Source organism: Chlamydotis macqueenii, chromosome Z (assembly GCF_036417535.1).
Source record: "Chlamydotis macqueenii isolate bChlMac1 chromosome Z, bChlMac1.mat, whole genome shotgun sequence".
Taxonomy (NCBI): domain Eukaryota; kingdom Metazoa; phylum Chordata; class Aves; order Otidiformes; family Otididae; genus Chlamydotis; species Chlamydotis macqueenii.
The window spans coordinates 26,143,981-26,159,454 of record NC_141593.1 but is presented as its reverse complement, the minus strand read 5'-3'; the positions used below and the strand labels follow the sequence as shown (position 1 = coordinate 26,159,454).

At 43.1% G+C, this 15,474-nt stretch overlaps 1 protein-coding gene across 1 annotated transcript in view; it reads left to right on the top strand.

Annotated features, from left to right (window-relative positions):
- The window catches only part of ARHGEF28 (Rho guanine nucleotide exchange factor 28), a 121,086-nt gene that overhangs the window by 89,950 nt on the left and 15,662 nt on the right, over positions 1-15,474 (top strand). The window contains exons 29-35 of the mRNA XM_086770867.1: positions 440-622; positions 3,290-3,421; positions 4,156-4,241; positions 7,798-7,836; positions 7,927-7,974; positions 9,798-10,277; positions 13,151-13,451. Coding sequence (XP_086626993.1) covers positions 440-622; positions 3,290-3,421; positions 4,156-4,241; positions 7,798-7,836; positions 7,927-7,974; positions 9,798-10,277; positions 13,151-13,451 — 1,269 coding nt within the window. The remainder of the gene's footprint in view (positions 1-439; positions 623-3,289; positions 3,422-4,155; positions 4,242-7,797; positions 7,837-7,926; positions 7,975-9,797; positions 10,278-13,150; positions 13,452-15,474) is intronic.

Genomic DNA, 15,474 nt, shown 5'->3' with positions numbered 1-15,474 from the left:
TTCCACATCTTTATACTGCTGCGAGGAGAGAAATTACAGCAATGTCCTTCTTGTAGAGAGTCACAGGGAAGGGCATCCTCTGCTGAGAGTATATGTTCTCCTTTCATGTTGAGGCACCAATTCAGTGCAGCTTCTGGCTACCTGAGCCAAACGCTTTTCCAGCATTAATCACTGTGAGTGCAACAGGAGGTAGTTGAGGATCCCAGAGTGCAGCCAAGGCCACCTTATCACGGTGGGGCACTGACCTGCCTCTCTGCCTGGGTCTGTGCCAGCTTTCATTAAGACAGACTGTGGGATGAATTTGGTTCCTCTCCACGTAAAAAAGGCCTAGCTCAAGTTAGCAATGTCTATGTGGCGTAAGCGTTAGAAGGGTGAATGGGGAACGTGCTTTGCCTGCAGGACAAAAAATACTAATATAGTGTTCAATTTTGGTTGACAGAATCACTGAGTAACCAGGACCAGCAGATCTGTAATTATTTGGAAGACAAGTTGCGTATCTATGCAGAACTGGGAGATATGAGTGGATTTGAGGATGTTCATGTAGAACCTCACCTCCTTATCAAACCTGATTCTGGAGAAACTCCACAGGCTGCTTCATTGCTGGCAGCAGCACTCAGAGAAGGTGAGTTTGCATGGGAAGAGCTGACTGGTGGCTCTTCACGTGGGCAGATATTCCAAATAAAAAAGTACAGCCATATTGCCTTGTGCTGCGGTTCTGTCGTGTCTCAAGAACTGACAGTGTCAAAACTTGGCAAAGGGCATTGAAGAGAAGTCTCTCCAGTTTATACTTGTCAGATGCACAAGATGGTACCTGCCAGATTGTAAGGGATGTGTTTAGTGTGTATCAATATATGTATTCAGTCAGGGACATGGTGTTAGATTGCACCTGAGGGCTGTCCTGCTTGCAGTACAGTCCTGTGAAGCAGATCACCGGATGCAGTACAATATTGCATCTGATCCCTGCCCTTCACCTACCTTGGTTGATTTGATGACAGATCAGAATCATGTATGGTCTTGTACAGACCAAACTGTAGATGATCTTTGCAGATCTTCCAAGAAACACCTGTCAGAATTGCTGTAGGAGCCATGTTTTTTCTGCATACTGTCTAACAGAGACATGATAGCCTTGTGCTACCTACAGTGCTGTTCTCTGAAGGAATTAAGGGAATGGTATTTGTGGATGTCTTGCCTAGTTGGAAATTCAATTAAACTCCTGCTAGACTCAGCTGAAAAGTCTTGGTAAACTAAGCCACGTCCAGCATGAGCCGTATGCTCTTTGAGAAGGGCTACAAGATTTGACTACAAGATTTTAGTATCACCTAGATTGAACGCTGTGGGCTAATAGCTACATTTCAACCGATAAAGCAGCAAAGATTGGTCTGCGTCGTTATTACTAAGTCAGAGAGCATTTTATTGATGAAATTGATAAAACTCATTTAGGCAATATAAGTCAGTGATGCAATAATAAATGTCATTTTGGCTAAAATGACAGCCTATACATACACATCTTATTCTTCCCACTTTTAGTTTTCACTTTCTGTCATGGTAATGTTTATGATTTCTTGGATTTCAGGACTCCTCAGCACACTCTAAGATATTTACAGTTGTTTACATTGTAGGCAATTTGTGGGGATCATTTTCCAGAACAGACATACTAAGTCCTTCAGCTAACAGCAGACTCTATAGGAATAAAACATTGCTGACAGTAGAGAAGGATAGAATTAGGGAGTGCTTAAGCAAATTGGATAGACACAAATCCATGAGATGAGACAGGATAAACCCAAGGCTGCTCAGGGAGCTGGCCAGTGTCATCATGAGGCTGCTTTCTATCATCTTTCAAAGGTCACAGTGATCAGGAGAGATTCCTGATGACTTGAAGGAGGCAAGGATCACACCCCTCTTCAAGAAGGAATATATAGGGAAATACAAAATAGTCAGCCTCACTGCTGTCTCTGAGATAGTGATAAAGAAAATCCTCCTGGAAGCCATTTCCAAAAATATGAAGGACAGGAAGGTGACTGGGAACAGCAAGCATGGACTAATCAAGGGCACATTCTGTCTGACCAGCCTGGTGGGTTTTATGATGAGAGGAGAGCAGTGCATGCTGTTTGCCTTGACATCTGCAAGGCCTTCAACACTGTCTGCACTGGCTGTAGTATCCTTACAGCTGAATTGGTGAGATGTGGACTGCTTAACTGGGTGGAAAACTGGCTGGACTGCTGGGCTGAAAGGATTGTGATCAGTGATACTATGTCCAGCTGGCAGCATGTTATTAGGAGATTCCCTTAGGGATGGCTCTTGAGGCAATACTGTTTAACATATTTATTAGTGAAGTTAGCCAAGGGATTGAGTATCCTTTTAGCAAATTTATAGCTGTCACCAAATAAGGCAGGGTAATCAATGTGCTGGAGGGACTTCTACATATTGGGAAAATGGGCTAAAAGAAACCCCTAGAAGTTTGACAAAGACACATGTGAAGTCCTGCATCTGGGATGGAGTAATCCCATGTGTTAGCACAGGCTGGACACTGACTAGGTAGAAAATAGCTTTGCAGAAGCGGACCTGTGAGTCCTATTCGACAGCAGGTTGACTATGAGGCAGCAATGTGCCTGTGTAGCAAAGAGGGCCAACTGCCTCCCAGGCTGCCGCATTAGGAGGAGGATTGTCAGCAGGTTGAGGGAGGTGATCCTTCCTCTACTCACCCCTGGTGAGTCCTATCAGGAGTGCCGTGGCTGGTGCTGGGCTCCCCTGGACAAGAGAGACATTGACAAACTGGAGCAAATCCAGCGAAGGGTCTCAAGATGACTAGGGGGCTGGAGCACATGATGTCTGAGGAAAGGCTGAGAGATGGTCTGTTCAGCCTTGAGAGAGGAAGACTTGGTGGGATCTCATTGCTGTCCTCAGCTGCCTGGCCAGAGGATACAGAGAAGCCTTTTTTTTTTTTTTTGCAGAGGCACATGGTGATAGGATGAGAGGCAATAGGTACAGGTTGGAATATATCAATTCCAATTAAACTAAAAGAGAAATTATATACCATGGGGGTGGTTAAAACCTGGAATAGGTTGCTCAGAGACACTGTGAAGCCTCCATTGTTGGAGGAATTAAAAGCTTGTCTATGGAAAGCTCTGAGCAAACCCATTTAGTTTGACCAGCTTTGAGTAGAGTGTTGGACTAGATGACCTCCGAAAGTCCCTTCCAACCTAAATTATTCTATGTTTCTGTGTCATTGATTTATGCATTAAGGAGCTATTTAAGGAAGCTCTGTAATTGTGCGTGTTTTCCTCTCTAGTTGAAAGCATCCATGTTGCTGTAACCACATCACAAGTGAATGAAACAGACAGATCAGCAGAGGAAAGTATTGAGGAATTAAGTGTGAAGCACAGACTTAGTGCCAATAAAATATTGGAATCTGTTCCTGGTGGTGAGTAAAATTTGATGCTTTTACATATTCAGAGTGCTAAAATAATTGATACTGGATTGGTTTTTTTTTGGAAAGCTTTCTCAATCTATGGCAGAATCAATAGTAAATAATGTAATAAAAGTTGTCTTTGGGCAAATGCTCAGATAATGTAAATTGTCATATAACTTAATTGAAGTAAATGGGTGGTTTGCATCCACTGCACCTCTTCTGTAGCACATGCCTGCATTCAGCAATATTGAGTCACATTTGCATATATCCATGCGCTTCCTCATTGCTGTTGCTCAGTGCCACAGCAAATCTATATTGCAGAATAGACCATTTCCCAAGTAAGCCAGTTTTTGTCAGAAGGCCTGAAAAAAACAGGACTGACATTCCAATAATTTCAACTGTAAAAGGTATAGCATGGATTTCTTGCAACAAAAATGCAAATAAAATCCTGTAAAAAAACATTGCTGCAGAGTATTTTTTGTGATATGGCTATACTTGTCTCCAAACTTTCATAAGTGAAACACTACTAGTTTTTAAGGTAGGAGAACTGAATTGTCCCACCTGTGCCATCCAGGCTTCCAAATTTGTTTCTCACCAGCCTAGAATCCATTATGTAACTCCAAATGACATAAATCTCTATTTTCATCATCCTATGAGTAGCTGTAAAAAAGCGCGCCCTTTATTTCTCTAGTCAGAATATGCTTTGATACCTTTCTCTTGCATTTTATCGGGGCTTTATTTGTTAGATGCTGAAATAAAAGAAGTTGAAGAATCATCTGAAGTTGATCTCAGTGTTGAAAAGGAAATGGCAGGTGCAAATCTAGAGGATAAGGTATTGTAACCGATTTTTCTTCCTGTGTTGCACATAGTACTCTGGGCACTGGGAACGTAAATGCTGTCCCAATTTTTATGAAGTATCTGAAGACTGTTCCCAAACACAAAACGTGAGATAGGCACATTTCACCCAAATCCAGGTCATTCAGTCTCATAGAGGTCACTGCATTTAATAATTAATTTAAAAAAATAAAATCATAAACAATCCAAACACAGAACAATTTTCCTGACAGGCTTATGGATCAGTGGGTTCTAATAACAGACACAATGTATTTCTGCTGCTTGTATGTGCCACTTAAGAGCCTGATTCTCTGCTGTCGCCATTCAGTACATCCATCTCTATGGAGCTGACAATAGTATTTCCCTGTACTCCCTCCTCCTCTTCACAGGATAATGAAAGTCTTCTGCAATGACAGAGATCTCAGCTAATACAAGGAAGACTTATGCATTGGAAGAACTTCGTCCTGAGAACAAGCACATAAAATAAATCAGATTGTCTTACACCAGCTTACTTCAGAATTTTGAATTAAAACAAAATGGAGCAATTAGATAATAGACGAGAAACTGCCGTTTTTTCAAAGTCTGGTAATTCATAAGCAAATCTGGGGAAAAAGCAGAATGAAAAGTCAGTTCTGGGCAAAATTAGGATGGCAAATTTCATGTAGCAGCAGAGTGTTAGAGTAAGAGCAGTATGAATTATTGTGTGGAAATAAACTGAACTGTATTTGTGGAGTCCTTAGGTGGAGAAGTGGGACCACAAAAGGAATAAAGGGGAGAGACAAGACTAGAAGATACATGATTTGAAATGGAAAGCAAAGTTTGCTAGAAAAGGAGATAATTTGTGTTAGCATACTGTCTTTGCATCAGATCTGAAAAAGGGCTTGTGTGCCTGAAACCTTGGAGTTTCTTTCCTACCTATTTCTGGAAGACTCTTGCTAATACGTTAATCTCCCTCTAACCTTGGCTCATGTTCAGCTCTAGGTCATCTTACTTACCAGACCACTGTGTTAGAAGGGAGTAGGAAGAAGACTATGTGTGGAAAAAATGTGATGAAAACAAAAGTCCAAGCGAAGGAGCACAGAAGCTAGGTGAGGGGAAATAAAATAACCTGATAGAGGGGCTCAGATCTAGCCCATTAAAAGTTCCAGTAACTCCACATGAAAAGATTGCCGTTTGGGTTATAGAGAAGACAGAGCCAGACTTTTCTCAGAGGTGCACAGCGTCAGCATCCAAAATTACAAGTTGCAGCAAGGGAAATTCTGACTGTATATAAGGAAAAAAAGTCTCTGTGAAGATGATCAAGCAGGAACAGGCTGTCCAGAGAGGTTGCGGGGTCTCCATCCTTGGAGGTTTCCCGGATCTGACTGGTGAAGGCCCTGAGCAAACTAACTTTGAAGCTAGCCCTGGTTTGAGCTGCAGCTGGACTGGAGGGATCTGCAGCAGACTCTGCCACCCTAACTTACTGTTCTGTTCTGGCCTATTATTTGGGCGAGACTCGCGTCACATCTTACCATGTCGGATTCAGACTTAACCAGGAGGTGGCAGAACGAGCAAACAAAAGAGGCAAGGCAAGGGCTGTCAGGGGCCGAGGATGTTCTCCAGAGCGTGCAGTCCTGGGCTTGTGGGGTGGCAGCGCCGGGCTCAGACCGGCCAGCCTGGGAAAACAAGAGCATCTACTAGCCTGGCAAAACAAGAGCCGGAAGGACGGAGTTAAAGCCCCCAGCTCGCGGGCTAAATGCTAACCAAGCATCAGAAGGAAGGTCGTTGCCTGTGCAACACATGGAGTCCCAAGCAGGCAGCAGTGGGAGATGGTCCCCATTTTGTCCCCCTCTGCTCCTGCATTGTAAGCACATCTCTAGGGGGTTGTCTGAGGCACTGTGCTTGCAGCCTGGCCTGGGATCTGACCGTCCTCATCTCTGTCCTCTGCTGCTCATTGCTGTGAACCAAGGTGCTAGGGAATAGTGGCAGGGAGGTGACGCTGGCCCATAGCACAGGCTAAACAGCTGAATATATTGCTCTGGACCTAGCCGGAGTTACAGGGCTTGTGCTGAAGTTGCAGCGGTGCAGCTGCAATGCTGTTCTTGCCCTGGCTAGCTTGACTAAACCTGCCTTGGGCTGCTGCAGTGAGGAGACCACAGGCGCTTGAGCTGGCCATTTGCTACCCCTTGGTCATGCCAAAGCCAGCTAAGCCTTTGATTCCCCTTGTACACTTCCTTTATTAATTTTAACAGGGCTTCGAAAACTGAAAGAAACCTCTCTTCTTCAGCACACGAGCTCTCCTTTGTATGCTCACTCCTCCTCACCCTGCCAGCATCTCCTCATCCTCTCTCTCCCTCTTGGCCCTGCTCTCCCTCCTTGCCTGCTGCTCATCTTGGCTGCCCAGCAAAGGGAAAGCGGAGCTCCCTTGTGTCCATCCTGGTGCTGCACAGAAGCATCCCTGCAAAGTCCTCAGCTTCTCACAGCACAGCCGAGCAGTAATGTGGCTCATGGGTGCAGTGAGAAGCAGAGGAGGTGGTGAAGATGTGGAGAAGGAATGGAGGGAAATACTGAAGGGAGATAATGGGAGGGAGAGAGAGAGGAGTGGAGGAAATGCTGCAGCTGGTGCTCCCTAGCTTGTCTGCGTTGAGCTGTGTTTCGAGGCCTGGCCTTTTTCATCTTCATTTTCAGTTATTGCAGCTAAATGGAGCAGCTGCTTTGCTCTCTGTGGTGAAAAATGAGACTCAGTAGAAAACTTAGGAGAATCAGAGAGAGAGCAAATATTCCCCAGACCCTCCTCTGCTCCTCTGAAAAAGAAAAGAGAAAAATAATACAGGAAGTAATTTAAGCATAGCCTCAGAAGGGATTGTGTTTTATTTCTCCACCATTTCACCTTATCTTTCTCAGAGGAGCTGTTCTTCATGCTGAAGGGATTATGGGTGGCTTCACCCCATAAATTTAGAAAGCTTCTTAGGAAAAGGGAGCAGAGCGGAAAGTGTAAAGTGGCTGAGCCTGGCTGCAGTGGACAACAGTAACCATGCCATTTTGCAGAGTATAGCGGGCACGCAGCATTCGCTCTGCGCCTCACAGCATGTCTAAGGCATTCGCCATAACCCACTGCCGTGACTTCTAGTAGCTTCTTGCTGCATTAATATCTCTGTTTTTGAAGAGTCTTGTGCTGTTTCATCCTACTGTAAGTAATCTAAACCCACTGTGCTATATATTCAGAAGTCTGGTTACTGTATTTCAAAACTGTCAAGTAAACAAAGAATGGATGGAAATGTCTTTTCTGTGTAGCATTAGTCACAAGAGGATTAAAATTGTGGATGAAATATTTTTGTTTTTACAGTTGTGCTTAGGATCTCTAGTGATTTCCACGGAAACTCCAGTGTTGATGAATTATTAGTCTTCGTAGGTTATTGCTTCTGTCTTTTTTCACATACTCACAAAAAGGTTTGACTCAGCACTGCATATATTAGTGATATGAATGTCTCCACTACTTTTAAAAAAAAATTACCAAGATGATACAATTCTAAAGTTAAAAACTACTTTTTAAAGCAACATGTGTTTATTTTTAGGGAGGAAGTATGAGTTTCCCAGGATCTACGGGGACAGAGGTGAGTTTATTTAAACTCCAGACAGAATGTAGTAACTATTTAGTTAACAGTGGTCAAACCTTTGAAAATCCTTCTCTTTTATTTTTCTAGATTGTACAAGCAATCCAGAACTTAACCCGTCTCTTGTACAGCATACAGGTGACTACTCCGCTGCTAACTCTGTAGAGTAATTACTCTTAATAATTTACTTCTTCAGGCTTGTTTTTATCTTGCCCTACTTTTAGACATTATGTCAGTGGATACTTATCTCTACCGACTGTTGCATAAGTTGTCATAGAATCTGTTTTTATTCTGCATCAGTGGTAGATTTCTTTTAAGAACTGCATAATGCTTGCTTGCTTAGAGATAAATTGCCTGCCAAAAAAGGATGTGTGTATAGTCCAAAAAATCTAGGGGGAAAGTAAAATGATGGCTGTAACTGAACTGATGTAATTTCATGTACAGATTTCTGAAATTATAGTTAAAAATACTGAAAAAAAATCTGTACTTTTTTTAGAATATTCTCCTGGCTACTAGTAAATAATGCATCTGCCACTTAGGGAGCACTCAAAGCATTTTGGACATTTCAGTCTCAATTAATTATTGTGTATATTCTGTAGGGCCTTAGTCTGAACTCTTTGCCTCTTTCATTGTAAGTTTGACTGTTTTAACTTATTTTTTTTTGTTATTTAGGTGCAGTTTTATAGTTTTATTTTAAAATGTTTCATTTGAGTATGTTTAATTTTTAAACCTTCTTGATATTAGCATATTTCATAATAATTCTGGAAACCGCGGGTTTAGAAGTTAAGTGGATTAAAGCAATGCAAAAACAAAATAAAAAGCTTGTAATTTAGGCAAAATTTTTGAAAAAATGAAAACCAAATAGCTTAACACCAAAGGGACAGTAAAGAAAGGCTTGGGATCATGCTTTATTTGTTCAGACCATGAACTGGCAGTATAGGTGCAGAGAAACAAGCAGAGAATCGTTGCCCTTTTTCCAAATCACTGGAACTGACCCAGTGTTGAAGGAAGAGCCAAGAAAAGTGGGAATTTGTGGATGCACATTGCATAAACACTCTTTCTGGGGTGGACAACATAGGATAACAGGGCTGTGGGAAATCTCTGGGAATCTCTGCTGAAGTAGATTCCCATGTCAGCTGTTGAAGACAGGCTGTGCAATAAGGGCCTCATCAGAGTGAGGACTTTCTTGCTTTTCTTTCTTCTTAATCCCAGCTATTTATTTTTGTGTTATTGCAGGATGTCACAATCTTTAATGCAAACAATGTCACAACATCCTTGTGAAGGATGGAATATAGGGCTCTGGGTTGTAAAATAAACTATTGAAACATCAAAACTGAAATTTTTACTGTTACTATACCATAGATTTCTGCTGGCACAGATATCTTGGACAGGTGCATGTAGCGGTACGGTCCTGATGACATGGCTAAGCTGGCAGGTGCCTGTAGGACTGATGTTAGCAGGACTGGGCTGTTGCAAGTTTGCAAGGAGAGCCTTAGGGTTGCAGTGAGCTGTACTGGAAACAGTAGACTTCTATCTGTACAAGCCACATCTGTGTTAGGAATACTTGTTGAGTGTAGCATTCCCAGTGCCTTAATGCCTTCTTTAACCATGAAAAATTATTTTTTTCTATGTGTCTTAACATCCTCTGACAGAACAGGACCCCAGCTGTAACCAAAGTGCATATGCACAGCTGTAACATAAACATATCTAATAATACTAAGTGTAAACCAGAAGCCATGTTAAAAGCACTTGAAATGGTTGAGTGCTTTTAGAAACAGCTCTTGTTAAAGGCATGAACACAGAATTTTCTCTACTTGCATGAGGAATAACCTCCAAAAGGCATTAAGCGCTGATGTTATGGGAGGTTGAAACATTTTTATATAATGCTTCTATGTAAAAATACAGGAATGGATTAATGCTAATATTTAAACATTTGTGTCTGGTTTTGTTGTGATGTCTAGGCAGCACTAGCTATCCAGGACAGCCACAGAGAGCTCCATAGGTTACTCCTGCAAGAGAATGAGAAGACTGGTCGGGGCCACAGTTCTCGGCTAAACCTCCTTCTGGAACAAGAAAAATACCGGAATCTGGAAAAACAAAGAGTGGAACTGGCCAACATACACAAACTGAAGCAGCAGTTTCAGCAAGAGCAGCAGCTATGGCTGCGTGAATGCGACCAGCGTCAGCGGGAGCAGGAGGCGAGGGAGGGCCAGCTGGAGCAGCGGGAGAAGGAGTGCGGGTGCCAGGAGGAGTTGCTGGAGAAGAGCCGTCAGGGACTGGCGCTGCAGCTGCAGGAGTACCAGCAAAGCCTGGAGAGGCTCCAGGAGGGCCAGAAAATGGTGGAGAGAGAGAGAAACAGTGTGAAAATGCAGAAGAGGCTCCTCTGGCACTGGAAGCAGGGTCAACAAAGTAGTGTATTTTCATCCACAGGGAGCTACAAGGTGTGTGGTTCCCCGCCATGATTATATCCCCGACTGCAGACCTAGAGAGACTTTCCTTGATGAGTAGACTTGTACGTCTGGGTTCTGTTGGTCGGTAACCTGACAAGCAAGCATGTGGGAAGCTGAGGTTCAGGCATATCGAAGGGCTTTGTTTGAACATCATGAAGTTTAACCAGGGGAAGGGCAAACTCCTACCTGTAGGGAGGAACAACCCTATGCATCAATATATGCTGGGGTCCATACAGCTGGAAAGCAGCTTTGCCAAAAAGGACTTGTGGGTCCTGGTGGACACAATATGAACAGAAGCCAACAGTGCACCCCCCACAAAGAAGCCTAATGGTCTCCTGAGCTGCATTAGACAAATTATGGCTTGTATGCCAAGGGACCTGATCCTTCCCCTCTACTCTGACCACACCTGGAGCACTGTGTCCAGTTCTGGCTCCCCAGTGTAAGACAGATGTAGAGTTATGGAATGGAGGACAGGGAGAAAGGGGTGGAGGTGGCGATGGTTGTCCAGTAAAGGGCCACAAAGATGTTTGAGGGACTGGGGCATCTCTCCTATGAGGAAAAGCTAAGACTCTTCAGCTTGGAGAAGAAAAGACTCATGGGGGTTCTTATTAATGTATACAAATACCTAAATGGAGGGTGTAAAGAGGTTGGAGCCAGGCTGTTTCTAGTTGTGCCCAGTGACAGGACCAGAGGCAATGGCCACTCAGAGCCAGCTGCTCAAGACTGTATCCAGATGGCTTGTAAATATCTCCAAGGATGGAGATACCACAACCTCAGATGCTCTCCAGAGGCCCTTGCCAACCTCAGCCATTCTGTGATTTTGAGCTGGGTGCCCTACAGAAGCCAAACTTAGACTGAGGGATATTAAATTGAGGAGATGGAAATTGTAAGTGTGAGAATCTGTGTTTCATTCTACTTTGCTGCTGTGTTTGGAAGATACATTGTGTCTCCTTCCTCTAGTAGGAGAACTGAATTCCTGAAATGCTCGAGGCATATTAAGCTTTTAGTGAAGTCTTTGGCTGCTGTCCTTGTTCCTGGAGATGGACAACAGCACCATCTCCGGAAATGGGAAATGCCAGGCTTGCGTGAACCCCACGTGTCAGGTCCTGCTGTCCTGCTCTTCTAAGACAAGCAGCCCCTTAGTGGAAGAGGTTGGTGGCTCCACCCCTGACAGTGTAATTCCCTGGAGATGGTCATTATTAGGAAATTAAATTTAACGTAACTCTGAAGCTGCTTAGGCGTTTAATACTAAAAATAGTGAAGTTTTTGTTGAGGGTGAAGGATAGAGACTGACTCTGAACTCTGGGTGCTGTCCGGGTGCTCACCTGCCTGGTGGGACCTGGCCTCTAGTCCCTGCCTCGGTGCGTATAGTCTTGATTTCCATTGCTGTTCTCTAAAGCACCTGAAAATCAAAACATTTTGCCTGGTTTTTGTATATATTGAAAGCTCACTGACCCAAACAGCTTGGGTTTTTTTTTTTCCCTCAGGTTTTCGTTTTCATGAGAAAATTTGTAGAACCTTTTTCTTCAGGCCATCACCTTCCTAGTTTTTCAGCTGGCAACTGACCCATAACAGGCAGTGACCATTCGGCATCTAAGCTTGTGCCTGCATGAGAGGGTGAAGGATTGGCCTCTGACCTCCCCCTTTTCATCCAGCTTTTGTGAACACCATGTGAACCTGACATCCGTATATGCTTGCCCAGCCCAAACAACAAAGGCACTTCTTAATAGTGTAGCTTGTGGTACAATTTTGACTTGTTTGGCAGTGCTTAAGAAGTGGATGATAAACTAAAACTGAGCTTGCCCGTCAGTTTTAATGGATGGGACTTCTGAAGTCTTTTGAGGGGAGGAAGTTGAAGGACGATAGGCCTGATGCAGGGATGGCCAGGATCACACAGATGGAGGGGAAAAATAATGAAATACTGAGTGTCAAAGAGTAATAGTTCTTGCATGTGTAAGACTACTTGTATTTTTATTTCAAGTGAACTACGTGGCTTTGGATGCATTCCAGGCCTTGGGATTGTCTATTTGTGCTGCATCTTCCACTACCGTAGTCCTTGTAGGAGCAGAGCTGGCTAAGTAGTTGCCAGTCAGCCAGTATTCTCAGCCCTGTGGTTTTGCCATTACACAAGACCTAGATAGTTTTGGATGGCCAAACATTGCAGTAACTCACACTGCTACTCCTGTTTTTGTGTGAGGTCCGCCTTGATAAACACCTGCAGGCCGGGAGTCTTTGCAGGAGTTGCATTTTCAGCCCCTCGGAGCCATGGCCATTTGCTGAATGCTGTTTGCCATCCTCGGTTTGCTGCAGTACCACTGTCTATGATTACCTGTCTACGTGAGGTAGAGTGTTATTTTTGGATTGCAGTGTACACAGATTTACATATGTGAAGTAGTACCTCATTGAGCCATGGGGCAAATTATTAACCCCCTGAAAGGTGTCAGCAGGGTTCAGTGCATCCCAGGCAGAGGCCCTTTGTTATTTGCTGTTTCACAGTTATTACTGAGTTCTCCCGTGTTTGGAGAGGAGCTAAGGCAAAATGTACTAGGTTATTGCTGTTTATTCCTGGACATGCACCCAATTTAACATGTTTTGAGGTTAACTTCTGGGAAATGATGTGACTATTTGCTATGAATCCCCATTCTGTCTGGCAGTTAATTTTATGTATCCTGGTAAAGGATTCTTCAGGACGATGCTTGTAGTCATATGGTTTAGTCTTAGGTAGTCCTGCGAGGAGCAGGGAGTTGGACTTGATGATCCTCATGGGTCCTTTCTGACTCAAGATATTCTGTGAGTCTATGAATCTGGTGCTGGACAAAGGTGAAAATGCTGTTCCCTGTTTGTTTTTTTTTCCCCTTCTGCAGGTAATGGGACATAATCAATTGGACAGCTTGCATGGTGAAAATACATTCTACTTAAATGAAGCTGTAGTGTGTGTGTCTCTAAGCAGTCTCAACAGATCAGATTCTTCTCTTGTTTATGAGGATGGTGTGTATGGGCTGAACATCTCAAATTCTGATATAGCAAGTACTAGTGAAAATCAGGTGGACCTCAAAATGGACACTTCTTGTCAGCCAGCATTAACCAGTGCACTGTGGAAGTCCACAGGTCCTTGCCAACAGATGTCTTTTTCCTGCAAAAACAACAAGGATGCCTTTAATAATGGTAATTAACACTTTATTAAATTAACAAGTAGTATGGGCAGTTTGCCACCTCTCAGAATGAATAGTCCTAGTAGTGAAGACAGCTTGGAAGTGGTGGAAGCAATAGATTTTGCTATAACAACTGCATGCCACTTTGTGAGCTTGTTGAAAGTAGGTGAGAAAATGAGCAGAACAGAAATACAGAAAACTTTTGAAAAAAGCCACAACCCCCCTGTTTGTTCCTGCATAATAGTACTCAGAATGTTATTCTCTCCAAATCCTTTCCCAGTGCTTTTTGACTTTTTTTTTTTTTTTTGCAAGCTGAAGTCACTCTTGCAGTTTCAAATGCTTTTTTTTTTTTTGGTCTAGTTTAGAACATATGTGCATTACTTGATTTCTAGTTAGAATAGCTTTTGGTTTACCATCTTAAAATGATAATCGGTGGTCAAAACACCCTCTTCTTTCTGCATTGAGAACAAAACTAAAATATCTCGAAAGACTCTGTAGTTGTGGAAGGAAAACTATATCATTTCTAAGGGATAGTGTAATCTTTGACAAATGTTTCCATGTTAGTAAAAATAGCTCTTATTGCATAACCTTTCTTTATTCTTGTATTTTACTATAACCCCAAATATACTAGACTGTATGGCAGTTATTGACAGTGGCTACAAAAATGGGTGGAAGAGGCCACTTATCTAAGCATTACATTGCACTGACAATTCCCTGAAGGGCTTAAAAACGTGCTGATGAGAAACTCTAAACTGGGTTTTATTTCTCATGTTGCAGAATGCTAGTTTTGATCTGAGTTGGTGTCTTCATTTTTTTTCATTATTGTGAGAGTTGTAGAGCAGCATGTAAAAACACAACAGCTAAAAGTCTTAGGGGACAATGGTGCACTTTTGGTGTAATAGATTAAGTAATGTGGTGGGGTTTTCCTGCGCAGTTGTGAAATTCAGGTGAGACACTGCAGCAGTGCCCAAGCTCCTGTTTTTCTGCAGCTGGCAGTGCAGCATGACTTCTGTCCTCACATCAGATGCATGCAGGTCAGCTCACAGCAAAGACCAATGGCCAGCAGCATCAGAAGTTGAAAGCATACACAGGTACTATGGTTTTTAATTGTCTTAGGTCAAATCTTGAAGTTGTTCAAATAAAAAAGTCCTTGATTAAGGAACTTGCTCCTTAGTACTCCTTGTAATGTATTCAGCAGGCATCCACTACAGCCTTACTAGGCTTTGGTACATGGATTCCTAAAGTAGTGGTTTATAATAAAAGGCAGGGCAGGCTAGTCTCATCACCACAATCAGCAAACCAAGCTGATTAGTAAAAGAGATTAATATTTCTAAAAGTGCCTAAATAATTAGCCTGGTGGAACTTGTTCTAGTTTGACTGAAGTTGTTATTTTAGTAATAGGTTAGCTAAGCTAGTGCAAATTTTAAAAAGAACACATATGTGCGTTTAAACCTCTCAAAAGTAGATTAGCTTGCACTGGCAAACGTTCAGATGCAAGCTAACCAGGCTACTTTCTGTTGAGCCCACATGACAGCGTCTGGTTTAATTAAACTGCCTCGTACCAGTTTAGTTGCACTGATTCTAAGATAAGGTGGTGGAGCTTCTGTATGTGAAGATGGCCTTCATGTACAGTGCCACCCTTGTGTTCAGCTGCTGTCAGTGCGTCTTGTGTAGATGTTCTTATCTTGCCCTGGTAACAGGGCACTAGTGCAGTCCCAGAGGCCTGGGGACTAGCACTGGCTACAAAGCCTGTCCAAGAGGTAGAGTAACAGGCTAGTGTAAGTCTCTCTGGCTAAGTCATATCTGTAAAACCTTCAGTTATTGCCTTGATTGAGTCACAAGGCGCCTTTGTCAAAGCAGCACAGGAAATCCTTGCAGCATCCTTATGGTGCAGATGGTGCTGTGAAGCCCCCTGGAGTGTTGCTAGAGCGGGCAGGGCTGGGAGCCACCCCCGAGAGAGATATGCCATCACATTCCAGAGTCACATTTGTGATTTGGAGGGTGACAAGTATTTTATGCTCTGATCACGCAGGGCA